Source organism: Emiliania huxleyi (genome assembly GCF_000372725.1).
Source record: "Emiliania huxleyi CCMP1516 unplaced genomic scaffold EMIHUscaffold_328, whole genome shotgun sequence".
NCBI classification, from domain to species: domain Eukaryota; phylum Haptophyta; order Isochrysidales; family Noelaerhabdaceae; genus Emiliania; species Emiliania huxleyi.
This window is the reverse complement of record NW_005199536.1, coordinates 63344-80684: the sequence shown is the minus strand read 5'-3', so window position 1 is coordinate 80684 and position 17341 is coordinate 63344. Positions and strand designations below refer to the sequence as shown.

At 66.4% G+C, this 17341-nt stretch overlaps 6 protein-coding genes across 6 annotated transcripts; 2 read left to right on the top strand and 4 right to left on the bottom strand.

Moving 5' to 3' along the window:
• Positions 1 to 3920: 3920 nt before the first annotated feature.
• Positions 3921 to 4520, bottom strand: EMIHUDRAFT_241285 (hypothetical protein; the record flags this gene model as incomplete). Its single annotated transcript, XM_005773755.1, has 1 exon — positions 3921 to 4520. One exon carries the CDS (start codon positions 4518 to 4520, stop codon positions 3921 to 3923), a length of 600 nt encoding a protein of 199 aa, XP_005773812.1.
• Positions 4521 to 4858: 338 nt separating this feature from the next.
• On the top strand, positions 4859 to 6409 carry EMIHUDRAFT_241284 (putative ATP-dependent protease Clp, ATPase subunit; the record flags this gene model as incomplete). Its single annotated transcript, XM_005773754.1, has 4 exons — positions 4859 to 5674; positions 5747 to 5950; positions 6026 to 6093; positions 6289 to 6409. 4 exons carry the CDS (start codon positions 4859 to 4861, stop codon positions 6407 to 6409), a joined length of 1209 nt encoding a protein of 402 aa, XP_005773811.1.
• An 875-nt stretch (positions 6410 to 7284) lies between these two features.
• EMIHUDRAFT_444498 (hypothetical protein) lies at positions 7285 to 8587 on the bottom strand. Its single transcript, XM_005773753.1, has 2 exons — positions 8125 to 8587; positions 7285 to 8050 (listed from the first exon to the last, which is right to left on the bottom strand). The coding sequence occupies exons 1-2, from the start codon at positions 8569 to 8571 to the stop codon at positions 7559 to 7561; spliced, it is 939 nt and encodes a 312-aa protein (XP_005773810.1). The 5' UTR covers positions 8572 to 8587; the 3' UTR covers positions 7285 to 7558.
• A 582-nt stretch (positions 8588 to 9169) lies between these two features.
• On the bottom strand, positions 9170 to 9763 carry EMIHUDRAFT_368791 (hypothetical protein; the record flags this gene model as incomplete). Its single annotated transcript, XM_005773752.1, has 1 exon — positions 9170 to 9763. One exon carries the CDS (start codon positions 9758 to 9760, stop codon positions 9293 to 9295), a length of 468 nt encoding a protein of 155 aa, XP_005773809.1. The 3' UTR covers positions 9170 to 9292.
• Positions 9764 to 12086: 2323 nt separating this feature from the next.
• Positions 12087 to 14860, top strand: EMIHUDRAFT_74977 (hypothetical protein; the record flags this gene model as incomplete). Its single annotated transcript, XM_005773751.1, has 9 exons — positions 12087 to 12836; positions 12857 to 12946; positions 13109 to 13186; positions 13251 to 13427; positions 13542 to 13565; positions 13639 to 13680; positions 13746 to 13834; positions 14087 to 14326; positions 14566 to 14860. 9 exons carry the CDS (start codon positions 12087 to 12089, stop codon positions 14858 to 14860), a joined length of 1785 nt encoding a protein of 594 aa, XP_005773808.1.
• A 162-nt stretch (positions 14861 to 15022) lies between these two features.
• Positions 15023 to 16720, bottom strand: EMIHUDRAFT_368788 (hypothetical protein). Its single transcript, XM_005773750.1, has 4 exons — positions 15929 to 16720; positions 15783 to 15856; positions 15346 to 15441; positions 15023 to 15274 (listed from the first exon to the last, which is right to left on the bottom strand). Exons 1-3 carry the CDS (start codon positions 16707 to 16709, stop codon positions 15346 to 15348), a joined length of 951 nt encoding a protein of 316 aa, XP_005773807.1. The 5' UTR covers positions 16710 to 16720; the 3' UTR covers positions 15023 to 15274.
• Between the last annotated feature and the right edge of the window lie 621 nt (positions 16721 to 17341).

Genomic DNA, 17341 nt, shown 5'->3' with positions numbered 1-17341 from the left:
TCTGGATACCCCACTTGTGACGCTAGATACCACATTCATGCTCGATCCACTTGGCGATGCGCAGCCCGTTGTGCACATAGTTGCCGTGCTCCTGCAGCCACTCGGCACATTGACGCCGAATGCTGGCGGGCGTCGCCGCTCCAAAGAGCCACCCAGCGTCTTGCTGCTCGCAGTACGCGAAGGAATTGAAGAGGCACGAACCGTCTGGGGTCTGGGCCACGAGAGTACCGCGCCGAACGACAGCCTCCACGTCTGGGGAGAGGTTGCGCCTTGGGCCTTGCAACTGCGCGTCCGGATGCTTCCCGCGAGGCTTCGGGAAGTGTGGGCAGTCTATGGTCCGATGACGTTCGCCGCACCTGTCGCAGCAGGCCATGAGGCGAGACTCTCGAGCACCTTGGCACTCGCGCGAGAGCTCGACTTTTGACACGCGTGAAAAAGAATTCTACCTGCGTCTCGACACTGGAGCGCCGGCCCGCGACACCATCACCCAACGAGCGCCGGCCGCTAGTGATAGCCGCGCCACGCACGCGACGCGGCGGCGTTTCCTCACGGTACGTGAGTGTTGGTGGCGCTGTCGGTGGCAGCGCCACCGCAGGCATGGCACGGTGCGCTTGCCGCCTGGACGCGGCGCCACGGCCGTGCGCGCGATGACGAGCGCCTGCGGCGCATCGCCGCCACGATCACGGCACACCGTGAAGTGACACGCGACGTGGCGTTTCCTCACGGCACGTGAGTGTGCGGTGGTGGCGCTGTCGGTGGCAGCGCCACCGCAGGCATGGCACGGTGCGCTTGCCGCCTGGACGCGGCGCCACGGCCATGCGCGCGATGACGAGCGCCTGCGGCGCATCGCCGCCACGATCGTGACGCACCGTGGAGTGAGGTCGGGAGAGAGCAGGGAGTGTGTAGTGAGAGGCGCAATGGGCCCACCGAGAGGCGCCGCACCGCGTGCTTCAATGGGACGTCCACGAGCGAGGCAACGGCGAGCCAACGGCACCGTCCGCCGCAGAGCGCCAGCGCGGCGCGCCGAAGCAGCGAGGAGCCGCGCGCCGCCGCCCAGCGGCGCCTCGCAACAGTACACTGCGCACCGAGCAGTCGTCGAGGCTCTGCCGGGTGAAGTCACAGCCTGTTTGCATCGCCGACGCGTGGCTCAGACGCGTGCGGCGACGCTGCTGGGTCCCTCCGTGTGCCTGGGAGTGCGTGGACCGGCAGCTAAGGCTGTGGCGGATGGCTCGCCGGCGACTCGCTCGACGCTCGCAGCACTCGGCGGCGAGGAGGCGGCGCAGCCGAGTCGCGTCGCGAGCCACCGCTCGGGCCTGCTGGCAGCCTGCTGCGGACCCTGTGGCACCCGCCGGCCACGAGTGGAGCCGGGAGGAGGCCACGGGGGCGCTGCAAAGGCGGCGGCGGCGGCCATCCTGCGGCGTGTCGCGCCAGACGAGTGGGGGATACTCCAACTCTCCTTGCGTACTCAGACTCGTGCGACCTTTTGCGGCGACGCTCCGACAGATATGCTGCGGCAGTTCGTTCTGGCCGTGTCGGTCGCGAGGTCGGTTATCGCCCCGCCAGTCCCTTTGCCGCAAGAGCGCTCTGCCCTCGGTCGGCTCCCAGGTCTCGCGCTCCAGTTTGCATCCCACGATTACAGCTACGACCAGGAGCGCGTGAGGAGCGCACGGGCAACAGGTAATTACTACAAAAATGGACAGTGCCGCCAAAAAGCGGATGGGACTCCTCAGTGGCGTAAGAAGAAGAAGAACTCCTGGCACGACTGCGGCGATCACACCATCTGCGAGGAAGGCAGCGTCGGGTGCGAGTGCCAGGCGGGCTACCAAGGCGACGCTGTTAAATACCCGACGTGCACGGCGTGCAGCGCGGGCACCACGTCTGACGCCGGTGCCTCGCAGTGCACGGCTTACTCGGTGGCATTCGCAGCATTCACGGAACATAGCCAGTGCGACGGTCACATTCAGAGCATTGGGGGCAACGATGATGAATACGTCGTGGCAGTTGTCGACACTGGAGTAAGCGGGGGCGTAGCGAATGGCGCGGCCGCCTGCGAGGCTGCGTGCGAGGCTGCCACTCTACTCGGTGCGCAAGAGAGCGCCGGATGTTGCTTCTTGAACGCCTTCAATGGACGGTGCAAGTATTATAGCGGCTGGTTCGAGGCCAGCAGCGCGAAGACGGACGAGACGTACTCGGATTATTACTTTGCGACGACGGTGGACAAGTACGTGGCACCGTTCACCTTCACTTGTAGCGGCAGCGGCGCCGACCTCGAGGCGGGGCGGAGCAAGATGTGCTCCGGAGAAGCAACGACCGTCGCAACGCTTCTCCTTGGGGATGGGCAGTACTCCGCCTGCTACGACGCGTGCGCGCGCTACGCGCGCCTGGAGGGGCTGACGGGCACGGGGTGCTGCCGGATGAATGGCTTCAACGGCTACTGCAACTACTACCATGGAGGGGCCACCTCGGTCTCCACCTCGGTCCGGATGCGCGCATTAGACCTGTCTTGCTCAGGCGCGTGAACCTCAACACCGTACCTGCTACCTGTACGGCTTTACGACGAGGAGTCAGGACGAGATCGAAGGAGAGCCCCACGGACGGCATTAAAAGAGTGCGGAAGGGGAGAGGTTTTCGTCATGACATGCTACAACTTACATCTCTCTCGAAAAAAGAAAATGCAAACGCGAACAGCGGGAACGTTCCCCTCACCGGTGCCGGTCCTTTTGCTGCTGCCCGAGCGTGTGTCGCGCCAGCGCGACCGCGGTTGCCATGAGCAACCACTGGCGCAGTCCCGACGGGAGCAAGCCGCGCAACCGCCTGCGGTTCCGCACGAGCAGCAGCGCCACGGCCGCCAGGGCGACCGCCCGCGCCGCGCCCCAGCCCAGCCTGCGGAGCCGGCGCAGCCCGGCGCCGCCTCCGAGGAAGCGCAGCGCGTGCTGGCGCAGCACAAACAGCAGTAGCCACTCGGGAGCTTCGCCCGCGCTCCATGGCGGCAGCTGCGATGCGCACCCCCCAGTGGCGCCGGGGGCGGCGCCTGGGGCGGCGCCTGGGGCGGCGCCAGGTGCGGTGCTCGCCTCGCCGCCGCCGCCGCGAGCCGAGCCAGCAGCTGAGCCGCCCACGCCGCCGATGCGGCTGCCGCCGCCAGCGCTGCCACCAGTGCCTGTGCCGCCGCCGCCGTCTCCGCCGTCTCCGCCGTCTCCGCCGCCGAGCGTGGGGATCGCCTCCTCGAGCGGCGAGACGCGCAAGTACCCCGGCCCGCTCTCCCACGGTCGAAGTAGCTCCGAGAGCCTACGGCATGCGAGGTCACGACTACTGGAGAAGGAGACGGGGGCGGAGGTGAGGGCGGCGGCGAGGGAGGCAGAGGTGAGGGAAGCGGAGGTGAGGGCGGCGGCGAGGGAGGCAGAGGTGAGGGCGACAACTGAGACAACTGAGTACGTGTCCTCTCATCGGAACACACGGGCCTGTATTCCCATCTACCTGTATTCCCACATCTAGGCCTCGAGGTGTGGGGAGACGGGGAGAGAGGGGGAGAGAGGGGGAGAGAGGGGGCAGAGAGGGGGCAGAGAGGGGGCAGAGAGGGGGCAGAGAGGGGGCAGAGAGGGGGCAGAGAGGGGGCAGAGAGGGGGCAGAGAGGGGGCAGAGAGGGGGCAGAGAGGGGGCAGAGACGGGGAGAGACGGGGACAGTCTCGCATCTAGACTCGCCCACCTCTCGGGCAGCTCTGCATGCAGCCCGCGCTGCAGCAGCCGCGCCCGAAACCGGGGTGGCAGCCTAGTGTGCCACCAATGCCATGTCGTGAAGACGGCATCGCGCCGTGCAGTCGGAGCACCGCGTGGGTCCACGGGCTGCGAACGCAGTGGAATGCAGCGGAATACGGCCGAATGCGTGTCCTCGCGAGTGTTGGTCGGAAGACAACGATCCGTGCTCAGCTTCTAGGGGCGGTTGGCCGCTGCAGCGCGGCGCCGCGGTCCGCCTCGGGGACGAGCAGCACGCCGGTGAGCTGTAGCGCCCGCGCCACCGCCTGCGCCAGCGGCGCGTCCCTCCCCAGAAGCTCGAGCGGCGGCGTGTGGAGGAGGGCGGCGCGCAGCGAGGGCGGCAGCGCGGCCGCGAGGCCGCACTCCTGGAGCTGCAGCCAGAGCGCGGCGGACCAGCACGCGCCGCTGAGGGAGAGGCTCACGCTGAGCAGCGCGCTCACGCCTAGCACCGCGCGCGGCACCAGGGTCGCCACCAGCCAGAGGAGCGACGCGGAGCCGACCAGCGCGCTCGTCGCGCGGAGCACGTACAAGGACGGCCGCCCGGCCGCCCAGCCCGGCAGCAGGCTCCACCGCAGCCACGCGCCCACGATGCAGTGGAGCACGGTCGCGGAGAGGCACCAGTCGAGCACTTGCAGCCCGGCGACGCTGAGGCACTCCTCCGGCCACACGCCGGCGGTCCACGCCAAGGGCGCGCTCGCCGCGATGCCGCCGGCGGCCAGCCAGACCAAGGCGTCGGAGTAGTAGAGTCGCCCGCCCCACCAGACCAGCATTGTGTGCGACGGCGGCGACGGAGGGGACGGGCGGCAACTCTCGAAGGGCAAGCTAGCAGCAACCTGGCTTCTCGCGGGGCGAGAAGAAAACGGCGCATTTTTCTTTGTTCTTGTTGAGAAGACTCGGACGTCCTTCTGCTGACATCATGGCGACCCACTTGTCGGGTCTGACTCCAAGCGCAAGCTGGATGATTCCGAGGAGCCCGAGGCGGCGCGCCAATGCATTCGGGCTGACTGCAGCAAATCGCTTGGTCAATCGCTTGCACCCTGCTGCGGTGCGTCCTATCAGCTCGCTCCGCCAGATTACCCGCCGCGAGCCGCGCTCATACGGCCCATCGATGGGCTACGGCGCCAAGTACGCCGAGGTGGAGAAGCCGGGTGAGGAAGCTCGGCCGCGGCTAGCCGAGATGCGGACCCGGGTGGAGGGCTTCTGCCTGACGCCACGAGAGGTCAAGGCGCACCTCGACCGCGTCGTCATCGCGCAAGACGAGGCGAAGAAGGCGCTCGCCGTCGCAATCTGCAACCACTACAACCACGTGCGCCGCTGCCTGGAGGACGCTACCCTGGCGGACAGGCACCACCTCAAGCCGAATGTGCTCCTGCTCGGCCCCTCTGGCTCCGGCAAGACACACCTGATGAGGGCGGCGGCGGAGCTGCTCGGCGTGCCCTTTGTGCGAGCGGACGCGACTCGCTTCTCGGCGACAGGATACATTGGCGCAGACGCGGAGGAAACTGTGCGCCAGCTGCTGCCTGCTGCGAATGGCGATCTCGCTCTGGCGGAGTTTGGTGTGGTCTACATCGACGAGGTCGACAAACTGGCCCAGGGCCCGGGCGGCGGTGGGCATGAACGGGGCGGCGTGAACACGCGAGAAGTACAGGCGTCGCTGCTAAAGCTCATGGAAGACGGGGTTGTCCCCTTGACACCGGGCCCTGGCAGAGGCGCCGTGCGTGGCCCACCGGCACCGGCGGGCGGCCCATCCGCAAGCCTGCGGACCCGGCACATCCTGTTCGTCTTCTCGGGCGCCTTCTCCTCGTGCGAGTCTCCGCCCGTCAGCAGCGAGGATTTTGTGCGGGCGGGCCTCTGCGCCGAGTTCATAGGGCGCATCCCGGTGCGCGTTGCGCTGCAGCAGCTGACGGACCACGACCTTCTGCGCGTACTGACCGAGGCGAGTCGCTCATATTTGCACGCAGCCTGCTCCTCGATCACTCTCTCCGATTGCGCGTAGGCGCGCGATAACGTCGTCGAGCAGCTGCAGGCCGACTTTGGAGCGTATGGGATTGAGTTGCACCTGACGCGGGGAGCGTTGGAGGTGGTGGCAAGCCGCGCTGCCAGCCAGGGCACCGGCGCGCGAGGTTTGATGACCATCTTGGAGGCCGCGCTGCGCCCTTTTAATTTCCAATTGCCTTCCACGAGCATCACGCGCCTCGAGGTTTGCGGGCCTCCCTCCTCCCGGTCTCTCGCAACCCTGGCCAACGCCGAGCTCGCAACTCCCACCCTGCGACAGGTGGACGACGCCATGATTCGAGAGCCGGAGAAGGCGCTCGCAAAGCTGATGGCGAAGGAACTTTCCATGTGAGCATTTGCTCCCCCGAGAAGCAGCTCCCTCCCTCCTAAAAAAAGCGGGACACGCATGTCCCTCCCTGCCTGCGCAGAAAGACGCTGTCGTTTCGTCTTGTTCATTGCTCAAAGTCTCTCTCTCTGTGTATTGTGTTCGGGACGGTCCACAACAAAGCAGCTCAACCCACACCTCAACCTCGTCGACGGCAGCCTTGGGCTCGCAACGACCGTGCCAGGCATGGTCGGCGTCGAGGCCGGCAACGTCGTCGACAAGGACCTGGTGGAGGTGAGGGAGGCGACCGTGGAGGCCGACGAGGATGCCAGAGCATGATAATGTCGATCGGGCGTCAGGAATATGCGCGCTCCGCAGCCTGTTTGGCGACTCGCTAGCTCCTGGTGCCCGTGCCGGGTGGCCCTCAAGCCTCGGAATGGAAGGGCGGCAGACACCCGCGAGGAGAGGGAAAGGTGCCGCAAGTGGCGTCGCGCGGCGCTCTGCGCCTTCGTTGACGACGGCCCACGCCGACACCTTGGTGGTTACGTGGCTGGGTTCACAGCGATTGTAGGAAAATGTCGGGACCAAATCACGGTCGCGGCCTTCCGACTCGCGCCTCCGCCTCACTGGCACTATTGTAGCCCTGGCCGGTGCGCGTGCTCAGTTGAAGTTCCGGAGTGAAAATTCGAACGCGTTCTCTCCCGGTGACCAAAAAATGTCCACCTCAGAGGCACCTCCGGAGGCAGGCCGCCGCACGCCGGCGACACAGCTCCAGCTGTCGAACTGACCCGCAGCTCCTCTCAGAGCGGGAACTGTGACAAAAGTTGACTGAGGCGGTTGTCAGGAATCATCATACGGATCACATGGTGGCTCTTTCATGACGGGAGACCGACCGACCACTCCTGGGTGGCACTGCCACCGGTGTCGCTCGACGTCCTGTCGACAGCGTGCCGACAGCGACACAGACCATGTGGGACGCGTCGAGTATCGACCTCTACTGCTTACCCAGCCTTCGAGTGTATCCTGGCTGTGGTCCCACACCCACTGGTGTCCATCTCAGAGACCGCAGGAGGTCATGAGGGTCGATGGGAGTGCCAACCCCACAATGCCTAAAAACCCAGCCCAGTACTTCAGTCTCTCCCTCTGTGTAAGGTAAGGTTACTTCAGTCTCTCCCTCTGTGTTAGTGCGAGTGCGCGCCAGTCCCGTGTCCGTGTTGTGCGAGAGAGTTTTGTTGTAAATTTCTCTCCCTCTCTCAATCCCTCACGTTCTGCAGATATTCTCTTCCATGAACACGTTAAACTCTCTCGGCGCTCATGTACGCACTGCACCCAAGACCGCAAGAGCATGTTGACCCGTGCGTCTGGGCGCACTAATAGACGGATGGCGCGGCGGCACCCATGCCATGTGGAAAGCGCTAGGGCGAGTTGTGCGTGCGAGGGCAGGATCACGCGTCGTCGGCAGCAGAGATAAGAGCGTTGCATGTGCGGTTAGGCGGCGGGAGCAGGCTCGCCAGCCCCCTTCTCCTCTGCAGGCTCCACCGTCTCCGCCGGCACCACCTTCTCCGCTGGTGCCCTTTCGCGCGCCCACGCCATCTCGAGGGGCTTTGGCGCTGCGACCCCAGGCGGGGCGCCGCTGCGGCGCGGCAGTATCTCGCGTGTCTCTGGCGACGGTGGGTCGGTGTCGAGGTTCTCCCTGCGGACCTTTTCCGCCTGCGCCCGCACCGCCGCGCAGAACGCCTCGCCATCCTTTGGCCCGGCGATGACCGCCGCGAGTCGGCCCGAGCGGGCGGCGTAGCCGTCGACGTGCGCAGCCGCGCCGATGAGCCTGAAGGCCTCCTTCTCGTGGGCAGACTGCTGGACGGTGATGACGAGGTGGTCGGGGCCGTCGGGGCAGCCGCAGCAGCCGCGCGGCGACGCGACGACCGAGATATCCTCAAGCTCCTCAAGACGGATCACTGCCTGCCGGTCGGGGACGTGCACCTATCAGAGGGCAGATTTGGAAAGATCTCGAGGCGAGTACACAGACAGACGCTCGAAACCCCATCAGGAAACTCCTTGTCGGCGCCGCACGGCCCACCGAGGCCGGCGCAGAGCCCGCCCGGCCAGCAGCAGCTCGGCACGTAGACGCCGTCGCTCCTCGCCGCGGGCGCCACGTGCTCGTCCACCTCGAGCAGCAGCGTCCTGTCACGCAGCACGAGGCGGTGCGCCCTCGCGACCTCTCGCTCGTGCGCGGGGAACCGGAGGAGCATGTAGCAGCTGGAGCAGGTCAGCAGGCTGTAGGGCGACCAGCAGCGCAACGAGGCGAGCCACGCGCGCTGATGGGCCGCCACCCGGCGCTGCGCGTCCACCTCAAGCACGCGGTGCTCGCTGTCGGTGGCGTAGTGCATCAGGAGCTGGCCGGCGCTCTGCTGCTCGACGCCGCCGTGCATCGGCGACGCCACTGTCTCCGTCATGAGAGTGGCGAGCGCGTCCGCAGCGCGCTCCGTCGTGGTGGGCACCATCGAGAGGAGGAACTAGTTGACGGCGCGAGAGTCAAGGAACTCCCGGCGCCCGCTTCGCGCGATTGTTTTTTGTGATCCGTGATCTGCCCGGCGGCGGCGGCGCATTTTGCACACATGCACACAGGTCGGACCTTGCTTAAGACAGCATTGTAGATCCCTGGGCGAGGGTGGTGGTCTGGTGGAGAGGGCTGTCCGGCGGCGGACCGCCGGCGGACGGAGGACCCACGTCCCGCTTTTCGCGGGCAGGCAGGTTCTCATCCCCCGTGATCCAGGCAGCCCGTTGGAGGTAGGCCGCTCGTCAAGTGCTCCAAGTGCGAGAGGCGGCAGCCTCTGCCCTCGGAGAGGGGGGGGGCGCTCCACCTCTCGGGTGGACAAGCTGGTCCTTTCTAGAAATCCGCGATAACGCGCGGGTGGTGGAAAAGATAGCTCCTGGTGTGGCTCCACAGCAAACCCGCCCGGCGACGCCTCGGCGACGCGCCGACCCCACGACCCGGGCGGCCGCCCTTCTCCGGGTCCGGCCGGGCTCCGCTCAGCGAGCCACAGCGTCTCACTCACAGCACTCAGTGCACGCGCTGGCTTTTCTTGACAGCTGGTGTACCAGGGAAGAGCCTAGTATCTCAGTAAATTATACCAAGGCAGGCCTATGAGATAACGGACTGGTGTCTGGTTTGTCCACCCCTCCCTCCTAGTCGTACCTGTCGTCGCGCACCCACACGGCTCTCTATCGGTTCCTCGCCCGGTCTGGATAGTACCCCAGTCCCGCGCCCCCGAGCTTGTACACCATCCCCGGCCGCGCGCCACGGAATGTGGGCGTCGGGATAAAGCCCTCGCCACTGTCAGTCGAAGGCTCAGGCTCGCCGCAATCATGGGGAGAGGCTCCATCCTGCAGCTGCGGTATCGTGAGGTCGGGCATGAAGGTGAGGTGCACGACGGACGCACCAGCGAGCAGCGACCCGAACGAAAGGAGGTAGCGGTTGGCCAGCTGCGTGTAGGTTGGCGCGCCGATCCCGGCGGAGGCCGCAGCCTTCGCCGCAGCCCTCTCCTCGGCGGCAAAGGCCTTCGGGCCGGCCGCAGCCCGCGAGACGAGCGTCCGCGACGCAGCGGCGGCGAAGGCCTTCGGACCTGGCGCAGCCCGCGACGCGGCGGCGCGGGGCGCGTGCAGCGCACCTCGGCGCACGACTCCTGACATGGACGAGTCGGCTGTTCTTTTTTTCGCCGACCTCGTTGCTCTGTGTACGCCTACTCAGGGTGTGTGGCAGCCCGCTGGCTGTGTGTCTTGTGAGCCTGTTTGTGTCTGTGTGTCGCTCGTGCGTGTCGTCATCATCTGTCTAGCGTCCACCCATACCGCGTTGGTGTCCAGTCCGAGCTTGGCTGTTCTTCACCTTTCTACCTACCTACCTACCTTGCTCTCCCGCACGGCTGCGGCGGGGCGCGCGGGGGGGCGGCGGGTTTGTGGGATGCGCTTGGGGCGAGAGAGATGTGTCATTGGGAGAGCCATAACCAAAAAAAATCTACTCTCGTGAGCTGTGAACAGACGCACTTGCCCAAATCCGCGCCATTCGCTCTCACCTGGCAACCCTGTCTGCACGTCTCGCGCGCGCGTGAACAGGGCTCCAGACCCCAAATTACGTGTGAGTGTTAGAGTTGTTTGGTATTGCTAAAAATCTCTCTCAAATCCGCTAGCGGCTAGGTTGGGCGTGCTTTCACAGCCTCACGAGAGTAAAAAAAATCGGGTCGGCCGTATCGTGAGTCGGCGTGGCGCCCATCGGCGTGGCGCCCATCTCTGGGAGGTGCCCGCTCTATTGCGTGGCGCTGCCGCTCCGCACCCTCCCGTTTCCTCGAGCCCGTCTCGCCGTCGAAGGCCTTCGCCACTCCTGAGAGAGAGATTTTAGAGAGAGATTTTTAGCAATACCAAACAACTCTAACACTCACACGTAATTTGGGGCCTGGAGCCCTGTTCACGCGCGCGCGAGACGTGCAGACAGGGTTTGTTGAGATTTTAGCAATTCGCCACTCCTGCCGATCCACCGCGATGAGGTGCACTGCGACGATCTCGGTGTTGGCGGCGCTGTCATCTCTCCTGAGCTTCGCCACCGCCGCTCGTGCTCCGCGGCCTGGCGCAGCCCGCGACGCGGCGAGGGCACCTCGCCGCAAGAGCGAGCCGACTCCTGACATCGATGTCCACTTTTCTTTTTCTCCCCCCTCCCCCCTCACCTGCGGCGGGGCGCGCTCGGGGGCGGCGGGTGTGCCGCTGCCTTCGGCGAGATATATCTGTAATAAAAAATGGGACCGCTTGCAAGGGACCATTGGGCTTGTACTATTAACAACGAAGGCGCTCTCAAAAAAAATTATAGTTAGAGGCTGCGCAGGCCTCCCCCGGTTTATGTTGGGCGCTCCGGGCAGAGCCCCCGTTTTTAAAAACCTCCGAGAAGGGGGGAGGCACTCTTAACTCGGCGGTTCTGTGACAAAGGGGAAAACCCCCACAGCGGAGGTGGCCGGATACCATCTAGGAGCACTGAGACGCGCACGTGGACTGTCCGGCCCTTATTTCTGTGCCGGAGAGGGACCAGGGGTCCACCCCCACGCCTCGCGCGCTCTGAGAGCTGTCACGAGAGGTGGGCCACCTCTCGGCTCACGCCGCTGACCCAAGCACCCAACTGCATGCGTGGCGGCGCCGGCGGCGCAGTCAGAGTACAGAGAAGGCGAGAGTGTGCACAGGCTGTGCGCACCGCGGCCGGGACGGTGCGGAGAGGCTCGCCAAGGCCCAAGCACCGCTCAGCGGCGAGGGGGAGGGCGGTGGCGGCGGCGGCGAGGCGCGAGGCGGTGGCAGCGGTGGTGCGGACGGCGGGATTGACAGGGGAGGCGGCGGCCACGAGGGAGCGGCGGCGAGAGGGGGGCAGCGGCGAGGCGCGCCGGCGAGCGAGGCGCCCGCGCCATCAGAGGGACGCCGCCGCGAGATGGAGGGCGGCGGTGACGGAGGCGAGGGTCGAGGCGGCGGCGGCGGCGGCGGCGGCGAGAACGGCGGCACCGAGTTTGTCTCGGTGAGCGGACCGGCGGCGGGAGGAGGAGCAGCGGCGGCGCTCTCGCTGTTGAGCGTGCTGTTTTGAGCCTGGGATCCCATGTCACTGCGACCGGCGTGCCCGGGAACGGAGATCGCGCGCGCGCCGCATTCACGACGCGCGCGCGATCTTCGCGGAGTCGGGTCCCCAGAGGGCAGCGGTCTTTTTGGCCGACGTCCAGCGGCGCGCAAGGAAGCAGGCGCAGCGCCGGCGGTGTCGCGCTGCATGGGCCAGCAGGGTGCAGTGGCGAGGGGCGGCGGGCTCGGACGTCCACCGAGTCGCTCCGCGCGCCAGGCGGAGCGCGCGCGCGGGCCAGGAAGCTCTCAGCAGGCTGAAGAGGACATCTGCGCTTATTGCGGGCGGAGGCGGGACTCCACTTTGTATTCGGCACACGCCTCCCTACCGGTATAAATACCGGGGGAGGTATGCTCGGCTCTTCTGCTCCCTCGTCGGATGATGTTGCGCACCGCGACGATCTCACTATTGGCGGCGCTGTCATCTCTCCTGAGCGTCGCCGCCGCCGCTCATGCTCCGCGGCCGCCCACTCCGTCGAGGATCAAGCTTACGCAGAACTTCCGCGAGGCAGCGGCGCTCTCCGCCAAGCTTGCGGACCCCGCGACGCCGCAGCAGCGCAAAAAGGTGGCCGTCATCGGCGGCGGCCTGTCTGGCCTCGCGTGCGCCAAGTACCTCTCCGACGCCGGCCACACGCCGCTCGTCCTCGAGGCGCGCGACGTGCTCGGCGGCAAGGTGTCCGCATGGCAGGACGCCGACGGCGACATGATCGAGACGGGCCTGCACATCTTTTTTGGCGCGTACCCAAACATGATGAACCTCTTCCAGGAGCTCGGCATCGAGGACCGGCTGCAGTGGAAGGCGCACCGCATGACGTTTGCCATGCCGCAGCTGCCCGGCGAGTTCACCTCGTTCGACTTCCCAGACGGTGTGCCCGCGCCGCTCAACATGGCGGCGGCCATCCTGGGCAACACAGAGATGCTCTCGCTCCTCGACAAGGTGCGGATGGTGCCCGGCCTGCTGCCGATGCTGCTCGAGGGCCAGCCGTTCATCGACGCGCAGGACGAGCTGAGCGTCAAGGAGTTCATGGACAAGTACGGCATGCCGGAGACGGTCAACGAGGAGATCTTCATCGCGATGGCAAAGGCGCTCTACCACACCGCCCATAGTCCTGAACCCACACTGGACTCGGCAGTATGGAGGTATGGCACTAGGCGCTCGACTTCATGGACCCCGACCGCATGTCGATGGCGGTGGTGCTCACCGCGATGAATCGCTTCATCAACGAGGCGGACGGCTCGCAGGTGCGCGTGCGTGCGTGCGTGTGTGTGTGTGTGTGTGTGTGTGTGTGCGTGTGTGTGTGTGTCACCCGCCCGCCGACCCTGCACCCTCCCTGTGTGTGTGTCACCCGCCCGTCACCGACCCGTCACCGACCCGTCACCCTCCCTCCCCTCCCTGATGCACAGACCGCATTCCTCGACGGCGGCCAGCCGGAGCGCCTCTGCGCGCCGGTGGTGGATCACGTCCTCTCCCGCGGCGGCGAGGTGCGGCTCGGCGAGAAGGAGCCATTCATCACGAGTTTGAAGAGCTGGTGATTGCTGATGCGAGGTGCGGCTCGGCGCGCCGCTCGCCGCTATCGAGGTTGGCGACGACGGGCAGGTTGCCTGCCTGCGGCTTGCGGATGGCTCTTCTGTGGAGGCGGACGTGTACGTCTCCGCCGTGCCGGTGGACGTCTTCAAGAAGCTCCTGCCCGCCTCGTGGTCGACGATGCCCTTCTTCCGCCAGGTCTCCCCGCTCCCGCCTCCCCTCCGCCTCCTCCCGCCGCCACCACGTCTCGCGCCGCTACGCGTGCCCCTGCCACCACCGCCCCGTGACCCGCCCCCTCGTGACCCGTGCCAGACCGAGGAGCTGATCGGCATCCCGGTGCGGCCTGCTACCGCACCACCCACGGGACCGAACCCACGCTGGACTCGATACCCTGGAGGTGTGGTACTAGGTCATCAACGTGCAGCTCTGGTTCGACAAGAAGCTCCGCTCGGTGGACGGGCTCTGCTTCTCGCGCTCTAATTCATAGATCATTGACACGAGTTCACTGTGAGCTAGGTGGACGGGCTCTGCTTCTCGCGCTCGCCGCTCCTGTCTGTGTACGCCGACATGAGCACTTGTGTCGAAGAGTACGCCGACGCGGACAGGTCGCTCGCCCACGCGCACTGGGCCTCGCACGTTGAATGCCGGGCCAGCTCCTGCCTGTCTCTCGCGAGGGCTAGCTTGGCCCTTGCCCCACCACCGTGTGTGCGTCGCTCACCGCCGGGGCAGGCGCTTGGCGGCGCCGCTGCGCAATGTGGAGAAGTGTACCTGACCTGACCTCACCGGACAGGTCGATGCTCGAGCTTGTCTCTGAGTATTAATTAAGCGCGAGATTATTAATTAATAATCATTGACAGGTCGATGCTCGAGCTCGTCTTTGCGCCTGCGACGCGCGAGGTCGGCGCGGACAGGAACTGGATCGGCGCGTCGGACGCGGAGGTGGTCGCCGCGTGCTTGGGCGAGCTGAGCAGGCTCTTCCCGGGCGAGATTGGCGGCGAGGGCGGCGCTGAGCTGCTCAAGCACGCCGTCGTCCGCACGCCGCGCTCCGTGTACGCCGCCACGCCCGGCCGCAACCGCTACCGGCCGAGCCAGGCGACGTTTCCCAGACACTTCCTCAGAGACCCTTCCCAGACACTTCCTACCGGCCGAGCCAGGCGACGTTTCCCAGACACTTCCTCAGAGACCCTTCCCAGACACTTCCTACCGGCCGAGCCAGGCGACGCTTCCTAGACGCTTCCTCAGAGACCCTTCCCAGACACTTCCTACCGGCCGAGCCAGGCGACGCTTCCTAGACGCTTCCTCAGAGACCCTTCCCAGACACTTCCTACCGGCCGAGCCAGGCGACGCCCGTCCCCAACTTTGTGCTCGCGGGCGACTGGACAAGCCAAAAGTTCCTCGGCTCGATGGAGGGGGCGGTGCTGGCGGGCAAGCTCGCGGCCGAGGTCATCGCCGACCGCGCCGCCGGCCGCGCCGCCGCGACGTCGCAGACGCTCAAGCCCGTGCACGAGGAGGTGGTCGCCGCGGCCGAGGGCGCCGCCCCGCGCGAGCCAGTGGGCGTGCGCGGGCGGCACCCAATTGCCTTTGGCGGCGGGCAGCAGGGCTTGGGAGAGACGAAGTTTGAGCACGCGTGACCGCGCGAGGGGGCGGGGGGGCGGGTCTCGCCACACGCCAGCAGCGAGCAGGGCCAGGCCCAGGGCGAGGGGTCCCGGGCGCATTTTAATACGTGTACAGGCTACAGCAGGCATGGCTCTCCTCTCTACACACACACACACACACATACGTCAGTACGGTGTGTTCGGGGTTACACCTCATACAACTGACACTTGAAAGAGACCTGACAGAGGTCTCCAGAGGTGTAGTGCGGGAATTCTGGCAGACCACACACACACACATAAACACACGGCGTCGCTCGGACTCGCTGTGGGAGAGAGTACTTTCCCAACAAGGAATACAACCGATACCCGCGGCTCACGCAACGTGTGCATTGTCGAGAGCGGCGCGCCGCGTCGCGAGCTGTGCTTTGCACAAGCACAAGCACGGATGGACCGGGAGATACCGGGTGAGGCGGTGCGGCCGGCGGCGGCGGCTGTCCGCCGGCTGGCGAGGCGCCCTCGCGTCACACCGTCTCATTCTCGTGGTGCACGTAGAAGGAGGAGTTGATCGGCTCGTAGTGCCGCCACAGCGCCTCTTCTCCCTCGAAGCGGCACTGCACCTGTTCGATGCCCACGACACAGGTGGGTAGAGAGGTGAAGACCAGTCTGGCCAGCGACGGGACACCGGGCGCTATGGGTGGGACACAAGCGAGGCGAGAGACGGCCACAGAGGAGCGACACACAGACACACAGACTAGACACTCAGCCAGCTGGGCTGCCACACAAGGCCGTGTCTAGGACGCCCACGAGGCTGTCTGGGACGCCCACGAGGCGGGTCTTGGGCGCGCAGGTCTTGGGCGCGGATGAGACCCTGGGAAGTGTGAACTTCTGCGCTGTGTGAGGGTGGTGTGGTGGTGGGTGGGTGAGGGTGGGTGGGGGGACTATGCCCGGGGAACAGCACCTGCCCGTGCGGCGGCAGCGAGACGACCAGCGCGTGCGCCGCCTCCAGCAGGTCGGGCTCAAAGGCCATGTCGCCTTAGCGGAAGGTTCCGAGACGCTTCACGGAAGTGTCCGCGAGGCGCAGGGAGGGGGCGCGGCGCTGGTCGCCGCTCGCGTGGACACGCAGCTCCATCAGCATGCAGTGCAGCGGCGGCAGAACATACTTGAGCGGCGGCGGAGAGATCAGGCCGCACCCGACCTCGGCAGAGGCGTCCGCCGCGCCGGGCTCGGCTGGGGGCACCGCAGCGCACCACCCAACCTGCTCGACCGCGAGCGGGCGGCCGTCGCGCAGCAGCAGCAGCATGTGGCCGCCTCCGAGCAGGCAGAGTGTCTCGGGCCGCAGGTTCTGCAGCAGCAGCTTGCAGCTGAGGCGCGGCGAGGTGCAGCCGTCGAGCGGAGGTAGCAGCCGGCAGGCGGGTTGGTGGTTGATCAGCAGCCACGCGGCGAGGCGGCCCGACTCGCCGAGTGCGTGGTGGACCGCCCGCGGCGAGAGGGCGGCGCAGCACGGCCGCCGCCGCCGCCGGTGGAAGACACGCCACACCTCGCGCCACGAGCGCTCGCCATGAACATACTTGCCGGAGCGCGACCGGCGGCGAGTCGCGAGGCGCCACCGGGTGGTGACGGCGTTCTCCCAAAGCTCCTCCCCGGCAGCGACCGTGCGCCAGGCGTGGCAGACCTGCATCGCCGCCGCGAGCGTCCAGCCGCACCGGGCCTGCGCCAGGCAGAGCGAGAGGACGTCGTCGCCGAGCGAGTCGATGGCGGGGTCCGCCTTGACGCTGGTCGGCTCGAGCGCCGCCTCGAGCGGTGCGGCACGGCGGTCGATGCCGAGGGCTCGCCAGCCAGCTGCGGCCACCGCGGAGGCGTCTTCAGTTGGGAGGTGATGATTCATCGGCGGCCTTATGCGGCCTTGATGCAGGTGCACTGCACCGAAAGTGCGGCCGTTCAGCACGCACCAAAGTACGTCTAATTTTTTCTGCCGCCCAACCGATTCCACCGAGGAAGACTCGCAGAGCCGCCCTCGCAGATGCCCTCCAACCTCTTGCTCACGAAAATCGGCACAGCGATCCTGCAACTTGCCGCTCGCGTGGGTGCCACCGGCGGCAGCGGCTTCGGCGTGCCCTCAAGAAAGAAAGCGTGCAATGACGTGCCCGCCGACAATGTCGGCGGCGAATCCAAACCGATGAAAGCGAGCAGACCGCCAACACACCGCCGCGCAAGCCGAGACAGCAAGCATGCCCTTTGTCTTCTTTCTTGCCCTGCTTGCGTCCGTCACGGCGGCGCCTACCACGAAAGACCGGCGCGCGAACGAACAACCCAAAGTTCGTTTGGTTGTCACCGGCGAGACCAACGTGGCGAGGACCACGCGTGGCGCGCGAGCTTCAAACCGGGTGGCGCAGATGGCTCGGGGCGGAAACGTCACTATGAGCTACAGTTACCCGGCGTCGTACCCCTCGATAATGAGTGTCGCCGCCACCGACAGCAGCGACGCGAAGGCGAGCTTCTCGCAGTTCAACGACGAAG

Excerpts from the sequence above, each read along its gene's own strand:
- EMIHUDRAFT_444498 (XM_005773753.1), bottom strand. The coding sequence starts at position 8,571 with ATGGTGCCCACCACGACGGAGCGCGCTGCGGACGCGCTCGCCACTCTC. Across the intron at positions 8,051-8,124 it reads GGCCGTGCGGCGCCGACAAG|GTGCACGTCCCCGACCGGCA; the intron begins GAGTTTCCTGAT and ends GCCCTCTGATAG.
- EMIHUDRAFT_368788 (XM_005773750.1), bottom strand. The coding sequence starts at position 16,709 with ATGAATCATCACCTCCCAACTGAAGACGCCTCCGCGGTGGCCGCAGCT. Across the intron at positions 15,857-15,928 it reads GCTGCGTGTCCACGCGAGCG|GCGACATGGCCTTTGAGCCC; the intron begins GCGACCAGCGCC and ends CCTTCCGCTAAG. Across the intron at positions 15,442-15,782 it reads CGCTGCCGCCGCACGGGCAG|GTGCAGTGCCGCTTCGAGGG; the intron begins GTGCTGTTCCCC and ends GGCATCGAACAG.